This window comes from Amphiprion ocellaris, chromosome 22 (assembly GCF_022539595.1).
Source record: "Amphiprion ocellaris isolate individual 3 ecotype Okinawa chromosome 22, ASM2253959v1, whole genome shotgun sequence".
Taxonomy (NCBI): domain Eukaryota; kingdom Metazoa; phylum Chordata; class Actinopteri; family Pomacentridae; genus Amphiprion; species Amphiprion ocellaris.
The window spans coordinates 25,191,328-25,207,105 of record NC_072787.1 but is presented as its reverse complement, the minus strand read 5'-3'; the positions used below and the strand labels follow the sequence as shown (position 1 = coordinate 25,207,105).

The 15,778-nt window shown below is 41.0% G+C and overlaps 1 protein-coding gene across 1 annotated transcript; it reads right to left on the bottom strand.

Moving 5' to 3' along the window:
* Positions 1-409: 409 nt before the first annotated feature.
* LOC111566846 (serine/threonine-protein kinase H1-like) lies at positions 410-11,512 on the bottom strand. Its single transcript, XM_023267632.2, has 3 exons — positions 11,222-11,512; positions 9,778-10,477; positions 410-1,614 (listed from the first exon to the last, which is right to left on the bottom strand). Exons 1-3 carry the CDS (start codon positions 11,497-11,499, stop codon positions 1,363-1,365), a joined length of 1,230 nt encoding a protein of 409 aa, XP_023123400.2. The 5' UTR covers positions 11,500-11,512; the 3' UTR covers positions 410-1,362.
* Between the last annotated feature and the right edge of the window lie 4,266 nt (positions 11,513-15,778).

Here is a 15,778-nt window from a genome sequence, read left to right as displayed (position 1 = left end):
TCTTTTTTCCACCAAAAAAATGTTCAAAGATTTCCCAAAAATGTTGAAAATGTGGAAATCAGAAGTTTCACTGTGAAATTTTTTTTTTCTCCACATTTTCAAACTTTAAACTGGATCAATTTTGACCCGCAGGACGACATGAGGGTTAAATGAAAAGCTAAAAGTTTTTTTTTCCCATCTTGGACTAGAATTGTTGTTGAAAATTGCACTAAATTGTGTTTTCATATGAAAAAAAAAACATGAATATATTGAAGTTATTCCTAAATTTAGTACAAAAGCAAATGTAATACGTTCTTAGATGTCAAAATATCATCAGTAACCCGTCTTTCATCTTGATACTATTTATCCTTGTGTGTTTCAGCTCACTTTGTGTCCAAGTAGTCCATACAAAGTCACAAATGATACAACAAAATGGCAAAATCCACAACAGACACCGTATGATGTTGTTGAATAAGGCTGGATTTCACTGGTAATTCTGTTTTCCATCCTACTTGCATTTTAATCCACTCTCGCAGCTTTTCCCCCACCTGTCACGTACGATTTTACTTTCAAAGTTCTCACCAGAAACGCTGTTGTTTACAGCTTACGTAATGTTCGGGGGAAGAGGAGAGACAGAGTGAGCTCTTTATACCCACAGCTTCATCTTAACTTGATAGAGGCCTGTCAACAAATATCTGGATTGTGCTTTCGGTGGTTACACAGGACTGTGGGTGCTCCGGTAGGAGGAGTAACAACAAAGAGCGAAGACAACAGCGCTGTCACACTCCAAGTATGAAAACAGTAAAGGGTTTACTGTTTTCATGCTGCTTTGTGGTGGCGAGTTCGATTTAAAAAGTTAAAGAAAGAAAAAAAGGGAAAAAGATCAGAGCAAAAGAAGGGATTTTTTTTCTACTTTTACATCACCCCGGCTAAGATTAGCTCCTATTCCTCCAATGACGAATTTCTCAGTTTTTTCGAATGAGGCAGGTAATGCAGTGACTCATAATGATCTAAATGAGACCTTGAACCCATTAGCCTGAGCTGTGTGGATAACCAGGGGCGAGGGATTTTGTGGAGGTGGACAGCTCTGTCTCCGGATTGGCCCTGGACCTCAAAAGTGAAGGATATTCACCCACAAGAAACTAGTGGAAGATGGAAACCAGCCTTTAGGGGAACCTGGGTTATTACACCGGTAGAAAAGAAGCCTGACTGAAATCCAGGAAACTTTCTTGGTGAGAGCATTTGGGCTCCATGTTTGGTGCTCGGAGGATTGTAATTGCAATCCATGCCGGGATGGAGCACCTGGTTCCATCTCTTTGCCAGCCTCGTCATTAATCTGATGCTTTAGTTCTCCTGATGCCTTCTGGCTTTAGCTTGTCTGACTCATTCCAGCTGCTGATGCTGGCTTCTTTTGGAGCTCGCGGCGCCGCTCGGGCACCGGGTGGCGCCGCGTGACGCCCGCTGCCAGAGGTTCTGGGAAATAGATCGATGGAGGTTCGTCACGGAGGAGCTGGCTGCCATGGTGACCACCCAGGGGTGTCGGACGGCTTGGTCGGCGGTGAGGCGGGTGGCCGGGTCCAACACCAGAAGGCGCGCGATGAAGTCTTTTGCCAAGTCGGACACCGAGGGCCAAGGCTGTGGGATAGAAGAGGCAGAATGAACACAAAAGCACTCGACACCAAGACGAAGTCAGCTCACATAAAGACACTCTGGAAACCCGCGGCGCTCTAAGAAGTATCTAGACGAGGCGCCTGCACAGATTCAAAGCCTCTTCAAAGGCGGGATGCAAGATTTCATTCGAACAAAGCAATAAAACTATGATCCCTGTGCTCTGCAGGCCTAACAAGCAGAACTAAACTCAAAGGAAAGCTAAATGTCACTGGGCAAAGAGAAGCAGCAGTCTGGGCTGAATGAATACTGGGAGGTACAGTAGAGCGGCTCTGTTGCATGTGTGGGATTTGGGTGCATGTTTATTCTTAGCCTGCATTAGCTTCCCAACAAAAGAGACGAGTTTCATTGGGATCCTTTGGCTCTTTTTTTTTTCTTTTTTTCCCCCCTTCAAAATTCAAATAGCAAGTCGTTCCCCTTGCCGTGACCCGAGCTGACATTCAAGGATCCTTTTGAAATCTGCCATGCCATCTTTCCGGTGGGAGAAGAAGACATCAGAATCATTATCATAATTCAGAATCATTCAATTATTCATCGCTGCTTTGGTTCTTTGTCACGGAGACAACACTGTGGAGGGCCGCCTCAGGAAATCGATGACCTTTGGTGCTCCCATCTAATTTTAAATATTACTGATGCAGTCGTGGGGCTAGATTGATGTGGCGTCAGATTAAAAAGATGGTGGAGACAACTGGGTTTAGTTGCGCAGTAACCTTTATCGACAAAGCAAAAGGCTCCCTTCCTGTTAATAAGCTAAATGCTAAGACTGCTTTCTTAATCACTCAGTCACCGCCAATTAGCTCGAATATTTCTTTCCCGCGTTTGGCCGGGGAGAAGAAAAAGTTAAATACAGTGAAATCTCAGTGTGCGGAAAAACCCACGTTCTCCGCTCAACCTCCTCGCAAAGACTAAATCTCGCTCTTTAGGGAGGTCTCGCTCTCCATTTTAATCCTGAAACGCATTTCTCTCTCCTTTTTTTCTTTTTTTTTTGTCTCTCACGGAGTAATGACAATTAATCAGGCATGAAATTGACAATCGCGAGACTGTTGCCGGTGAGAGGAATTCAAAGAAGCAGGGACTTGCTTATTCTCGCAGTGTAACTGACTGGAGGAGAAGAAGTAGAAGAAGAAGGGGAGTGTGTGCAGAGACACAGTGGAGGGTGCTGCCAGCCGAACAAGTCAGAAAAAAGAAAAAGAAGAAGAAAAAAAGCTTCTCACTCAAACTTTCTTCTCATTGTGTTGTTATTTCACACCTGAGAAGCAGGCAGAGTGACACTGTTTGATTGAGCTCCCACGGCTTTCTTCTCCTGGTGGTGGTTTTTTGGCGATGCCCTTTTATTATCACGCAACATTTGATGGCGAGCAGGTGCCTTTTGTCCTTGATCTGGAAAGACAGGGTGGAAGTTTTGAGATGCTTTTACTCAGTCGGAATTATGCAGCAACAGCCTTTGATGCCAATGCTGAGGGGTATCAAAAGTTTTCCCTTCCTTCCTCCAGCACAGAGACAGAAGAAGAGACATAACTGAGTTGCTTTCCTGGAACTGAGCCACCTCCAGGAAGTTTATCTCTCCCCCTTATTTTGAACATTTTTCACGTCAAAATACACAAAGGCTTTATTGCGTTTGGAGGCAAGGGGGCGAGAGCCGGTGTTATACATCACTGCTGAGCGGAGAGCTAGCCAAAGAGGAGGGAAAAGCAGGAAAGGGAGGGGAGACAAAGTGGAGTGCAGATAGGGCAGAAGCAGTGGAGAAACCTACAGGGCTCGGCTTATTGAGAAACATCTTGTTAGAGCGAACCAGAAGCAGCACTGACTGCGTTTGCGGCGAGTCACATCTTTACCTGACAAAGCCGTAATTGCAACAAATGAAGAAAACGCTAGAAGGCCGGATTAATGCGATCAGGAGGATAATGCACTTCTGAGTAATGAACTGGCTCCGTGCGAGTGTCTCCGCCTCGCAAATTCACCCACCACCTGATTGACCTGGCAGCGTCTCCCGAGCGACGGAGCCAAGTTTAAATATGCCTCATCATAATGAGCACAAATAGGGGAGGTGGCCCTGTCGCTAATTCAGGTGAAAGTTGCAGCTTTAAAAAAACACACAAACACGGTAATCAAAACATCAATACTCGGATGCTTGGAAAGATTGGGCTGTCATGTGTAATAACACTGTGGCCGGGGAGAAAAGCGAGGCCGGGTTTGTTCACGTGTTCTGCACTAGGGGGCAGACTGGGCTAAACCATCAACCCCGCTTGAGGTGGATGAGAAGAGTCACTGACACAGCAGCAGAAATGCAGAGGAGGTTACCAGGATGCCCGGACAATGCACCGATCTGTGCTTTACGTACAAAAAAAGGCCCTGCTCACAAAAAATGAGATGTCCTGATTACGTGCCAGAGAAATGATCCGTTCTGCCTGCAGAAGACTGACTGATAAGGTGTGAAAAGCCCTGGAAGCTACACCCTCCGCCCTGCTGTTGGGTAAACACATCAGTGTGACTCTGCTGCTACAGCTCCTCTGGCAAAAGGTGGATGTCGCACCTGTAGATGAGGGGATGCACGGCATGAGAGTGTGCATATGTTGTTTGTGTGCAGGATGGCGGGGGTGGAGGGTGGAGGGTGGAGGCGCCAGTTCGTGGGAAGGTGCCGGCGGCCGTTTCCGAGCCAGTCTCACCTCCGTCTTTGTTAAGAAACCCCCCACGGCCCACCCACACTCTTCTCTCACATGCATTTAGTTGGATGGCTTCCATTCACATTCAACAAACGCTACAGGTTACTTTTTGGAGGAGCGTTTGCACTGGCAGCCCTTGTGTATTCATTTGCATAGTGCAGAAGAAGATTCTGCACCTGAAGTTACACCGCATAGTTGAATACATATTCATAAAAGACAATAATCCAGGTTCTCCCATTGATGCATAACAAATGCACGTATTACACAACAGTGCAATCTGTTGACTGAAAGAGGTCTTATGTATGGATCTATAGAAGTCTGTTGACTCATATTTGACCTGGCTAGAGAGAGGCTTTTAGAGTGTAAATGAATAATTCACTCCTCTCCTGTCACTAACTATATACTTGTAAAGTCTGACAGCATGCATGACATTATGGCCATTTTCACGTCCACAAGCTATTTCAGTAAAACAGAATCTGTGAACATGTCCATGATCTCTTCCTTCTTTATTGAGTTTATGCACGAAAACATACAGGAGCCCCTTAACTTTTCAGATTTTCTTGGTTTCAAAATGTGCTTTTGAAGGATGATCAGTCCTTATTGTTCCTTGTGATCATCCTGTGCTATCTTATTTGACTGAAGTCTCTGCATTTTATTGTCATTTCTGACCATTTGGACGAACAAAAATCACTTTAGCACTGGTGATTTTCCTCTAGCTCTGATTAAAACCTCTTTGGGTGCGCCAAAAATGCTTTTATGCTGCTTTTTTGGACATAAATAAAGTTGAAAGTCCACATAGGTACCAGCCAGATTTGTGGTGTTAATGAAGTTAGCCTAGTTAACATAATGAGCTGCTACTCCGACATAAACATGGGGTCGGTCAGTGAGGATCGGCATCTGCAGGAGTCCAAAATGGCAGAAGCAAGAGCCAGCGGCCTTGGCAGCCTTGTTGATGTGATTGGAGGAAAGTGCAATGTGTGCATCACATTTAAATTGGTGGAATGGGGATTGAATTTCTCAGATCTATTCAAACAGCAAGGGACAAAGCAGTGCAGCATGTTGAAAAGACGAGACAATGTGGTGTAGGAAACTCAGACCCAGAAACACTATTATCTAAAGGTCAATAGGTCACATGTTAACAAGCTGATAAATGCTGTGAAAAGCATTGCTGAGGTTGATAGGAAACCGAAACAACATGTGGAATGTATGAAGAAAGTTCTGCAGTATTTCAAAAGGATCTTACAAGGAATATTTGGTTCTTAATATGCCACAGTTTCCCCCATTCCATTTGCCAAATTTAAATGTTCTGAGAAAGTTCTGGAAAGTTCTACTAATGTTTTCAGCAGGTAGTTTTATTTTAGTTCCCACAATGTTCTTCTTAAAGGTAATGTTTCATAAATGTTACATTGAGAATGTTCTTTCTTTGCTGTCATGCAACACTGTTGGAACGTTTATCAAAGAATTACGGGAACATTAGAGAAACGGTTTATAAAACTTATTCTGTCATCCATCAGAGGCCTCGAGAACATGTTGAAAAACATTTTCTGAATGTTGGTTCTTTTGTTTTCATACAACATAATCTGAATGTTAAAATGTTCTGCCTTCAACCTTATAGGAACATTATTTAAAATGATCAATATCCTTAAAATGTTCTTAGTTAATTTTCAACCTCATAAGAACATTATTTGAAAAGACGATGTTCTTATGATGTTGAAAATGAACTCAGAACATTATTTGAAAAGATAAATATCTTTAAAATATTCTGTTTTAGTTCATTTTTTAGCTCACACACACTATTTGAAATAAATGTCCTCAAAAAGTTCTGTCTTAGTTTACTTTTAACCTCATTGGAACACTGTTTAAAATGTTAAATATCCCTAAAATGTTCTGCTTAGTTCATTTTCATAGAAACATTGTTTAAAATGATAACTATCCCTAAAACATTCCGTCTTTATGTTTAACCTGACAGGAACGTTATTTGAAAAGATAAATTCCGTCAAAATTCTGCTTTAGTTCACTTTTAACCTCAAAGGAACATCATGTTAAATGATAAATATCCTCTGAACATCAGATTGTATGTTTTCTTCAAAATTTGTTTAAAACTTGTAGGTAATGCTCACAAAGTTGTGGGAACCTTCCCTGCTTCCTGTCATTCATGGTGTTGGATTGCACAATTTTGCTGCTTCTTTGGCACCTTAAAGCCATTTTGGTGACACAGTTGCATCAGTAGCAGCAACTTAGCCTCTATACAGAGGATGCTACTGTATTTGTAAACGTCTGTCACTCCTGTAATGGGGAGTTTCTCATTCTATAACCAGGACGGACCTCATCAGTCTGTGGCGCTGACCCAGTTCAGCTTTAGTTTCATCATCACTGTAAAGCCTGTCTTGACACGCTGACTGCATGTGCCATCATGCTATTTTTATTTTCAGGCCTTTTCTCATTGACATCTAACATAAGGTGTAAAAAATCCAATTAATAATGACGGCATTGGCTTTACTATTCTGGTTAACTGAGACATTTGAATAAATAAAGAGTTATCCGCTTCACGCTATTAGCATCACCTCTGCTTTTCCTACTGTGTGTATTGACATCCAATCACTTTTACATGGAGCATCTTGAGATGAAAAGACGCTGTTTATTGGTTATTTCATGCAAATGAGCATTCTACACTTTTCTCCAGCACTGCTTGTGATTCATTTGTGCAGTTTCTGACATTTAACTACAGCATAGAGGATCCAGTCAGTCACTGTTATAATTATTCTCCTTTATACGAAGGGCAATGTGCTCATTTTTGGGGGTCACTTATTTCAATCGGCAGATGGCTCATTTCGAATGAAACTCTTCAAGTCAAGTTTAATATGTGAGGGGAATTGCTCAGGCTGTTGAGACTATTCTTATCTGAAAGAGAAGCACCCTCGTGAATGACGTGAAGAACCCTCGCGGTGGCAGAAGTCCACATTTTGTGGATACTTGTCAGCCTTCATCACACACTACAACATTATTATTGCAGAGTGTGTTTAACTGTGCTGTCAGTCCGCTGGAGAGGGTGGATACGTGCACATAACGGAGAACGAGCATCTTGTCAACATGGAAATGTGATTGATGGCTCGTCTATCAAGGCCTGCCGCTCAGCCACATATGATGTCTTCATAGTGTTACCATATGAATTTACACACTGATGCATCTCAGTGGGTTGCAACCTAACATGCCACACATGAATGCAAAGGGGCTTTTCTTCACCAGTGTGGCCTACATATGAGCTGTGTCGAAAAGCCACCATGAAAAACGTACGGTAAGCCCTCGCATAAACTCTAGGAGGATTTTTACACTATTGTTCAGTTGGTGGTCAGTGCAGCGGTAAACACAGGGATAATAGTCCAGGGCCTATGTAAGGGAGCCTCTTGTGTGCCAGACTAAAATGTCAGGCTGCATCCCTGAGAATCGAGCCAGGCTTAAAGCCCAGTGAATAATCCCGCCTTGGGTGTAATCAGCGTGAAAGAACAAGCCCGAACTCACCACCGAGCTTGACAGAACAGGCTGTTAAAAATACTCACTTCAGTTGTACAACGGTGGAAAAGAGGGGAGGAGGAAATGAAAAAAAAAAAAAAAAATCATGCAAGGCAAACTCTTCTCCCCCCATTTTGAAGCTTCCTCAAAGAGCCAAACCAAGCGCAAACTTGAGACACCACAACAAACTTTCGCACATCCATTCATGTGCTGCAGAGGAGATGAAAACGAGGAAAGAATGTTGCTGCTACCACACCTGCACTGCTGTACGCGCAGCTGATTTTTCATTACTTAGAGGTGGCAATGATGGAATAATGTAGCTATTTCTGGTCGTTCTTATGGCCTAATGATGAAGGTATGAATCAGTGTTTTGCAGCAAGCACCACGTAGCAGGGATACCTGAACAAATGTGTCGGATAACTCCAAAGCATGTGCATCATACAGCACAACCAAACAAGTTTGCACTGTAGGGAAAAGGCCTTATGTCAAAATTGAGACTTTTTTTTTTTTTTTTAAATGCTGGAGAAAAAACTTCAAATACAACTGGCAAAAGAGCTGCAGCCTCTCCTGCTAAACTGTCTTCCCGAGTGTCTCACTAGCAAAACAAACAAGCTTCCATTCTGACTGCATGACAGCAGCCTGTCAACGATCGCAAAACTGCATAAAAGCAGAGGTCAAATCGACATCATGCAAAGGCACAATGACAACATCTGTGTTTTCTTGTAAGTACTAGCGAAAAACTGTGTTTTTGTCTGCTACATAAGCTGGAATTCAGTTTTGGAACTTGGCACCTATTTAAGCACAGCTCTCCAATGCAAAGAGCCGCAGTGAGAACTAAGACAAATGTTTGTTTGAACACAGTACAATATGATGCATTTCAGACAAATTATTTAAAGACTGAAAGAGTTTTTTACTATGCATGACACAAGGCTGACTTTGTATTGATGCTAAAGTTTGCAAGTTAGATGATAAGCACCATAAAATACTGTTTCCTTAAGTTTATCTAACACATTTTAGCACTACCTTATGTCCTCCAAGCCCATGTATGGTCTTTCTATTCAGTTCATTCCAATGCAATTTTATTTACACTATCGTTCAAAAGTTTGGGGTCACTTAGAAATGTCCTGATTTTTGAAAGAAACCATTTTTTTCCAATGAAGATCACATTAAACTAATCAGAAATACAGTCTAGACATTGTTAATGTGGTAAATGACTATTCTAGCTGGAAACAGCTGATTTTTAATGGAATATCTCCATAGAGGTACAGAGGAACATTTCCAGCAACCATCACTCCTGTGTTCTAATGCTACATTGTGTTAGCTAATGCTGTTGAAAGGATCATTGATGATTAGAAAACCCTTGTGCAGTTATGTTAGCACATGAATAAAAATGTGAGTTTTCATAGAAAACATAAAATCTTCTGTGTGACCCCAAACTGTATGCCATCCCATAGCACTTATCATAGCAAGGTCCTGATTACAAATTTTAAACAGAGAACCCAACAATCCAAAGTTTCCGTTGGATTCCCTATGAGCAAGCAGTTGGTAACAGTGGGAAGGAACCAAAAAAAACCCCCAAACAAACCACCCTTTAACCCTTTGATACGCAACATGGGTCAAAAGTGACCCCAATCCAATGGAAAATTGGTATCTCCTGACCCACACTGCTCATCAAAGGGTTATTGGGGAAGAGGGGAAAAAAAACACTTCGACAGAGTGAGGAAGGCAGCCATCTGCCTCCACTGGTTGGGGTGAGAGTGGGGATGAGGAGGGTGGGAGAAAGCAGGATAGCAGATTATAACAATACAATGTTGATTTCTCATGTGTTGTTCAGAATTGTCCAATTTGTACATATTTGCAAGGAGAATTGATTGATTTTGGTCGATGGAGCTACCATTTGCTACAAGAAATACCAAACCAAACTCCAGTCTGCACATGAAAAGCCCAACAAACTTACATTTCCATGGAAGCTGTATTTTCCTCTCACAATGGACCTGTAGAGTCGTGTGCGGCTGTCGTCCTCAAACGGCATGCATCCACTCAGCACGATGTAGGTGATCACCCCCACAGCCCACATGTCCACCACACACGTATAGCATTTCCTCAGCAACACTTCAGGGGCCATGTACTCTGGGGTTCCACAGGTGGTGCTCAAAGACCACGACCGGCCTTCTCCAGTTTGACAAATCTCAGATTCTGCGATTGTGCCGCCAAAAGTGGCCAATCCAAAGTCAGTCACCACCAACCTGGAGTCGGCTCCGGGGTGGTAGTGCAGAATATTCTCAGGTTTCAAGTCTCTGTGGGTGATACCGAGGCTGTGCAGGTATCCAACCCCAGCCAGAACCATCTGTAGAGCCTGGGTGGCGTCTTGCTCGGTGAAGTGACCCCTGCTGACGACCCGGTCCAACAGCTCCCCACCTGTCGCCAGCTCCAGCACCATGTAAACCCTCTGAGGAAACTGGAACACCTCGATCATCTGAATCACATTAGCGTGGTTCACCCGCCGCAGCACGGCCAGCTCAGATGCACACACCTCACGTCCCTGCGGGGCCTCCACCTCCATCATTTTTATGGCGAAGGGCTGCCGAGTCGCCCTGTGCTCCACACGCACAACGCGGCTGAAGCTTCCACGACCAATCAGCGCCTTGATGTCATATCTGACAGGGCAGAAGGGAATGATGACTCATTACAGCATAACCATCGAATGATACACTGTTGCAGAGCACTCACTGTCTCGCACTGCAGCTGCAGCCGTGATGTATGGGGAGATATCTGTTGCGGCGCGCTACGCGGCATGCAAAGTCGATCAAACAAACTCCTGCGATTCTGATTTAGATTGCCAATGAACAAGGCAGTGTTTTATCCCAGCTGTGACTTATCAGATGTGGAGAGAGAGAGATACCCTCGCCTTCAAAAAGACATCAGTTTTCTTGCTTTAATTGTTTCTAAGCTTTTATCTGACAAGAACAGGAAGGCAGTCTTCAGGTATTACAAGGCCCGGGCTTCTCAAATGAATGCCTGCTATTATTGCATGGAGGTTGGTGGAGCTATGCTGAAAAGAATAAGAAAGCTAGTGCCATTAAAAGGTTCCCGTGAGGATTGCAAAGACTCTTAAGCTATTTCACCTTGTGTTGTGCTGCAATGAATTCCTGTTGCCAAATGCTGGCCTTAAAAAATAATGGGTGTAAGCTATGCTGTCAGTTGCTATGGGCTTCGATTCCAACACTTTTTACAGTCAGTTTCAATGCAAAAGTATACAATGTCAAAGGTTTTAAGTGCCTGTTAGAGATTACTTGGAAATAGCTTTTCTAGGAGAGTTTTATTTGGAGTTATCTCATATCTTTTTACTTTCTGCTGTCACTTGAAAGATGTACTTTAAAATGTGCTCTTGAATCATTTACCGTGCAGTGACACGTGGCTCAAACTTGTCCTTATAGCTGGCAGCTTTGCTCCGTCCTCGTCTGGACTGCTGTCGGCTGTTTGATGTAAGCCGAGGACTGTCAACGCTGGAAGAAAACCACGGACCTCTTCGCTTCTCTTTGTGCTTCTTTGGCTCATCATCTTCTTGTTTTTTACTAAAAACCACAAGTGATTGCACCACGCTTACATAGCCCTTCTTGGATGCCTCGGGCAGCACCTTACCGTTCCCACAACCCATCATTCTGGAGGAAGCAACCATCCAACATCTGCTGCAAGAGCACAAGTCTACATGGCTTCTTTCTGGCAGGTGTTTGCTTGAATTAAATGTAAATAGCAACAGCAAAGCTCCACCTTCTCAGCAGGTCGGAGGTTGGCAGGTGTGTGAACTCACACTCACTTGTGATGCAAACAGAAGTTGGTTTGAAGCCATTGTCAATTCTTATAGTGCAGATGGACACAGTGGCAGCAGGTGTGGAAGTCAAGACTCCAGTTACAGGCCACCAAACATGTTTAACCCTTGTGTTGTCCTGTGGGTCAAAATTGACCCATTTTAAAGTTTGAAAATGTGGAAAAAAATATATTTTCACAGTGAAACTTCTGATGTCCACATTTTCAACATTTTTGGGAAATCTTTGAACATTTTTTGGTGGAAAAAAAGAAATGTTAAAAACGTTTCTCAAGAACATTCACAAAAAAATCAACCAAAATCCAGATTTTTCTGGATTTTGTTTGATTTTTTTTGTGAATGTTCTTAAAGAAAATATTAAAAATTTTACTGATATATATGTAATCACTTCAGATATTTTTAGGATTTTTTTTTTTTGGAAGATTGTTACTCATTTTTCTGAAAATATTTAGAAGAATTTTCTTGCCAAATTTGGGTGATTTAAAAAAAAAAAAAAAAAACTCTTAAGGGAATTTTTTAAGGAATTATTGGAATTTTCTTCCTGAAGGTTTTGCAAATTTTCAGAAAATTGTGGAATTTTTTTGCTGAATTTCTGGATTTTTTTCAGACAATGAAACAATTTTTTTGGTGCCCGTGAATGAGGACAATGAGGGTTAAAGAATAAAAAACACATTTCTACAATGACGTTGAACAATGATATTGGGGATAAAAGTGGCTACCACTGATCTATGTGAAGGTAAGTAATTACAAAACATTCATGCTACAGGGAGTTAAATATGGATATAGTGCAACAAACGTGTCTTTTAAATTATTTCAACTTCATTTGATCAAGAGGGACGACATATATTTATATTTTTCTACTCAAACTGATTTAACAGCTGTAGTTGTGGGATTGTTTTCAGATTTAAAGGATATTTTTGCAATTTAATGCTGCACTTTGATAAGGTCAAGACAGATTTACAAAGGGCAAGTGAAAACCAATGCAGCAGAGGCCGTCATATCTGGACTATTTCCACCGAGTAGTTTGATTTATCCGGCACTGTGATATAGAAAGCTGAGAATGCAACCAGTCTGATGCACACTGCAGTAGGACTAATGATTAGTCCATTAATCAGTTAGTCAAAACTCCAGTTACGTGCTACAAAACATATTTAAAGAATATAAAAAAACAGACATTGGGACTTAAAATGGCTACCACTGCTGCATGTAAAGGTATTTATTTGCAAAACGTTCACACTACAGGGAGTTAAATATGGATACAGTGCAACAAAAGTGACTTGTAATTTATTTCAACTTCAGCAGATTAAGACGGATGACACATATTTACATTTTCTACTCTAATAAACTGATTTAGCAGCTATAATTATGGGATAATTTTCAGAATTAAAGGACACCTCTGCAATTTAATGTTGCACTTTAAAAAAGCCAAGACAGATTTATAGAAGACAAGTGAAAAACCAATGCAGCCAAGGTCATCATATCTAGACGATTTCCATTGATTCGTCTGATATTGTGGTACAGAAAGCTGAAAAAGCAACCAGTCCAATGCACACTGCAGCAGGAATAATGTTTAGCCAATCGGTGTCACGGTTTGTTGGTATTCTCATGTGTCGTCAAGGTGTGCGACCAGCAGGAGTGAAAACAACAGAAGAAAAAATTTAACACAACTGACATGATTAAGAATGATATTTTACATAGACAGCATGGATTCTCATTATTTCCTGACATTGTAGTGGGCTTTTACTTCACTTTTACCACTTTTAACCAGAGCAGAATCAATGTGTTGGCATGACTATGCATCAGTATTGACTTAACCCTGTGAGCCCCAGGCTATTTTCCTTGCAGTTTCACTACCAGTGCTGTGAAGCTCTTATCTTGGTCATTATAAGGGCTACACATACATGCTGTTATCTTTTTTTATTCAGGTCTTCCAGTAGATTTTTATATGAGCCTTTTTATCACAGAAATAAAATAAATGTTTCATGTATCTCACCACAAAATGCTGGTATTAAAGATATCTTTTCAAATTGTGTTGGGTAGATTGTAAGGAATCTGACTGATACTCAATAAAAAAAAAAGGGGGAAAATAGCGCTTAGTGCTTAAATATATATTCACTGAAGTCTTCACAGACAGTAGCCTACATGCAAAGGTAACAAATAAGGAAAATATCTGTCCTCCTACTCATCTTTTGCTCATCTTTTGAATCATTGCAGTTAAAACCAAATCCAGTATTTATTTTTCATCCATAGAGATATATAATGTGAGCCAATATTGAAATATGCTCTAATTTCACAACTTGTACCACTGGAAAGGGTGAGTCCTGCTGTTTATTTTGATATTCAACAGTCCTACATTATGAAATGACTTTCTCAAGACCTCATGAGAAGCAGGAGAGTGAAATTGGGCATATATGAGGCATATTTTCAAAGCTACAGTTCTGCTGTTTCTTGTTATGACATTAAAACATCACCGTATTGATATTAACATACAATTTCTATGCAATGACAAGTTCATGAGTAATTCAAGCAAGAATATCGGCTGTGGAGATTGATGTGCGGCTGTATGTGGGGATGAAACTATGAATAAATTTGATTGAAAATGATTTTTTTCTCTGCAACACTTTGTCACACAGACAAGCGACTAGAAATACTGGAAATGTCAAGTTTAATTGAATTTATTATGCAGTCCATTGCCTTTATTCATGTATTTTTTTTACATTTATTTTTTATTTCTATTTATCTTTTCTTTTGTCTTTTTTGTTGTTAGATTTAGATTGTTTTGCATTTGTTGTGTTTAGCCACAAAAGATTTTCATAGTACAGGGAAACACATTTCTTTATTGTGAATATGACAATAAGCCTTGAACCTTGAATATTCTACAAACCTACTGCAAATTGTCTGTTTATACAAAAGATTAAATGCATGTTGGACACTAAGGCTTGCATTGGCACAGTATTTTTTAAAATTTTCTGTCTAAATGAACTGATTTAAACTTTCCTTTGGACGCTATTCAGTGGATGAAACCTTATTTAGAACTCAGGAAACACTGCGTCTGCATTAATGGTGTAAAATCAACTTTTCTAAATGTCCCTGTTGAATTACCTAATGTGGAATTTCAAATGTACACCGATGATGCTTTCGCCTTCACCAGTGCCAAAACTACTCAAGAAGCATCCTCTATTCTTACATCAGCTATGGTTCGGGTAAATGAGAAACTTTTTAAATCATGCCTGCGTGTTTGTATGTGTTTTTATTATGACCTATTGTTTTATGTTTCACTGTTATGTTGTTTTGTCTTTTTTTCTGCCTAGGGATTGCAGATGTAAGTTAGCATTGTTGCTATAATCTGGCATATTTACATCTATTGCTGTCTAAATAGACGTTCATTAATGTGCACTGTCCCTATCAAGCAAATAAATAAATTCAATTCAAACAAGTTAAGTGTTGTGCAATTTGGAACAAAGTGCATCAGTCCAGCTCTGAAGGTTAAAGTAACCTGAGATTCATGCAGATACTTTGGTTTAGGTGCCACAACACTGCACCTTTACTAGATTCCCATAATGCAATTCTGTACAATCCCGGTGACATCATTGGGTCTATTTTTTCCAACTTTTTGGATAGCTCCCTCCAAAGCCACAGGAGATGTTATGCAACAGGCTGGGTGCCTTTTGAAAAGGAAACCGAAATTCATGTGTAAAATTGGTGGTTTATGCACTTGCCAAGTGGTAGGTCTTTTGTGGGGATAATCCTGCTTGCACACTGGAAATGCTGTGTTTTTTTCCCCCCTCATGCAACAAAAGTGAGATGTATTTTTTAAAATAAATACAAGAAAATGAAAGGCAGACAGAACAGTAGCAGGCACCGCTGACAAAGCACCACCTACAGAGTTTAGCGACAGAAAATTGTGAAACAATGGAGTGATGGATTTTGTGCATAACAGCCTTAAAAAGTATCAAGCATCATAAAGTCAGTCTATAGGTGTTATGGATATCTACCCACAAGTAAAATGAGCCTTCTTTTGGAGACTCTCTCTGCAAATCTTCCTAAATACATAAACATGACGCACAATTTATTCATAAACATGAACTCATTATACCAAACCTCATATAAGCACATTATTTCTGTGCTGCTC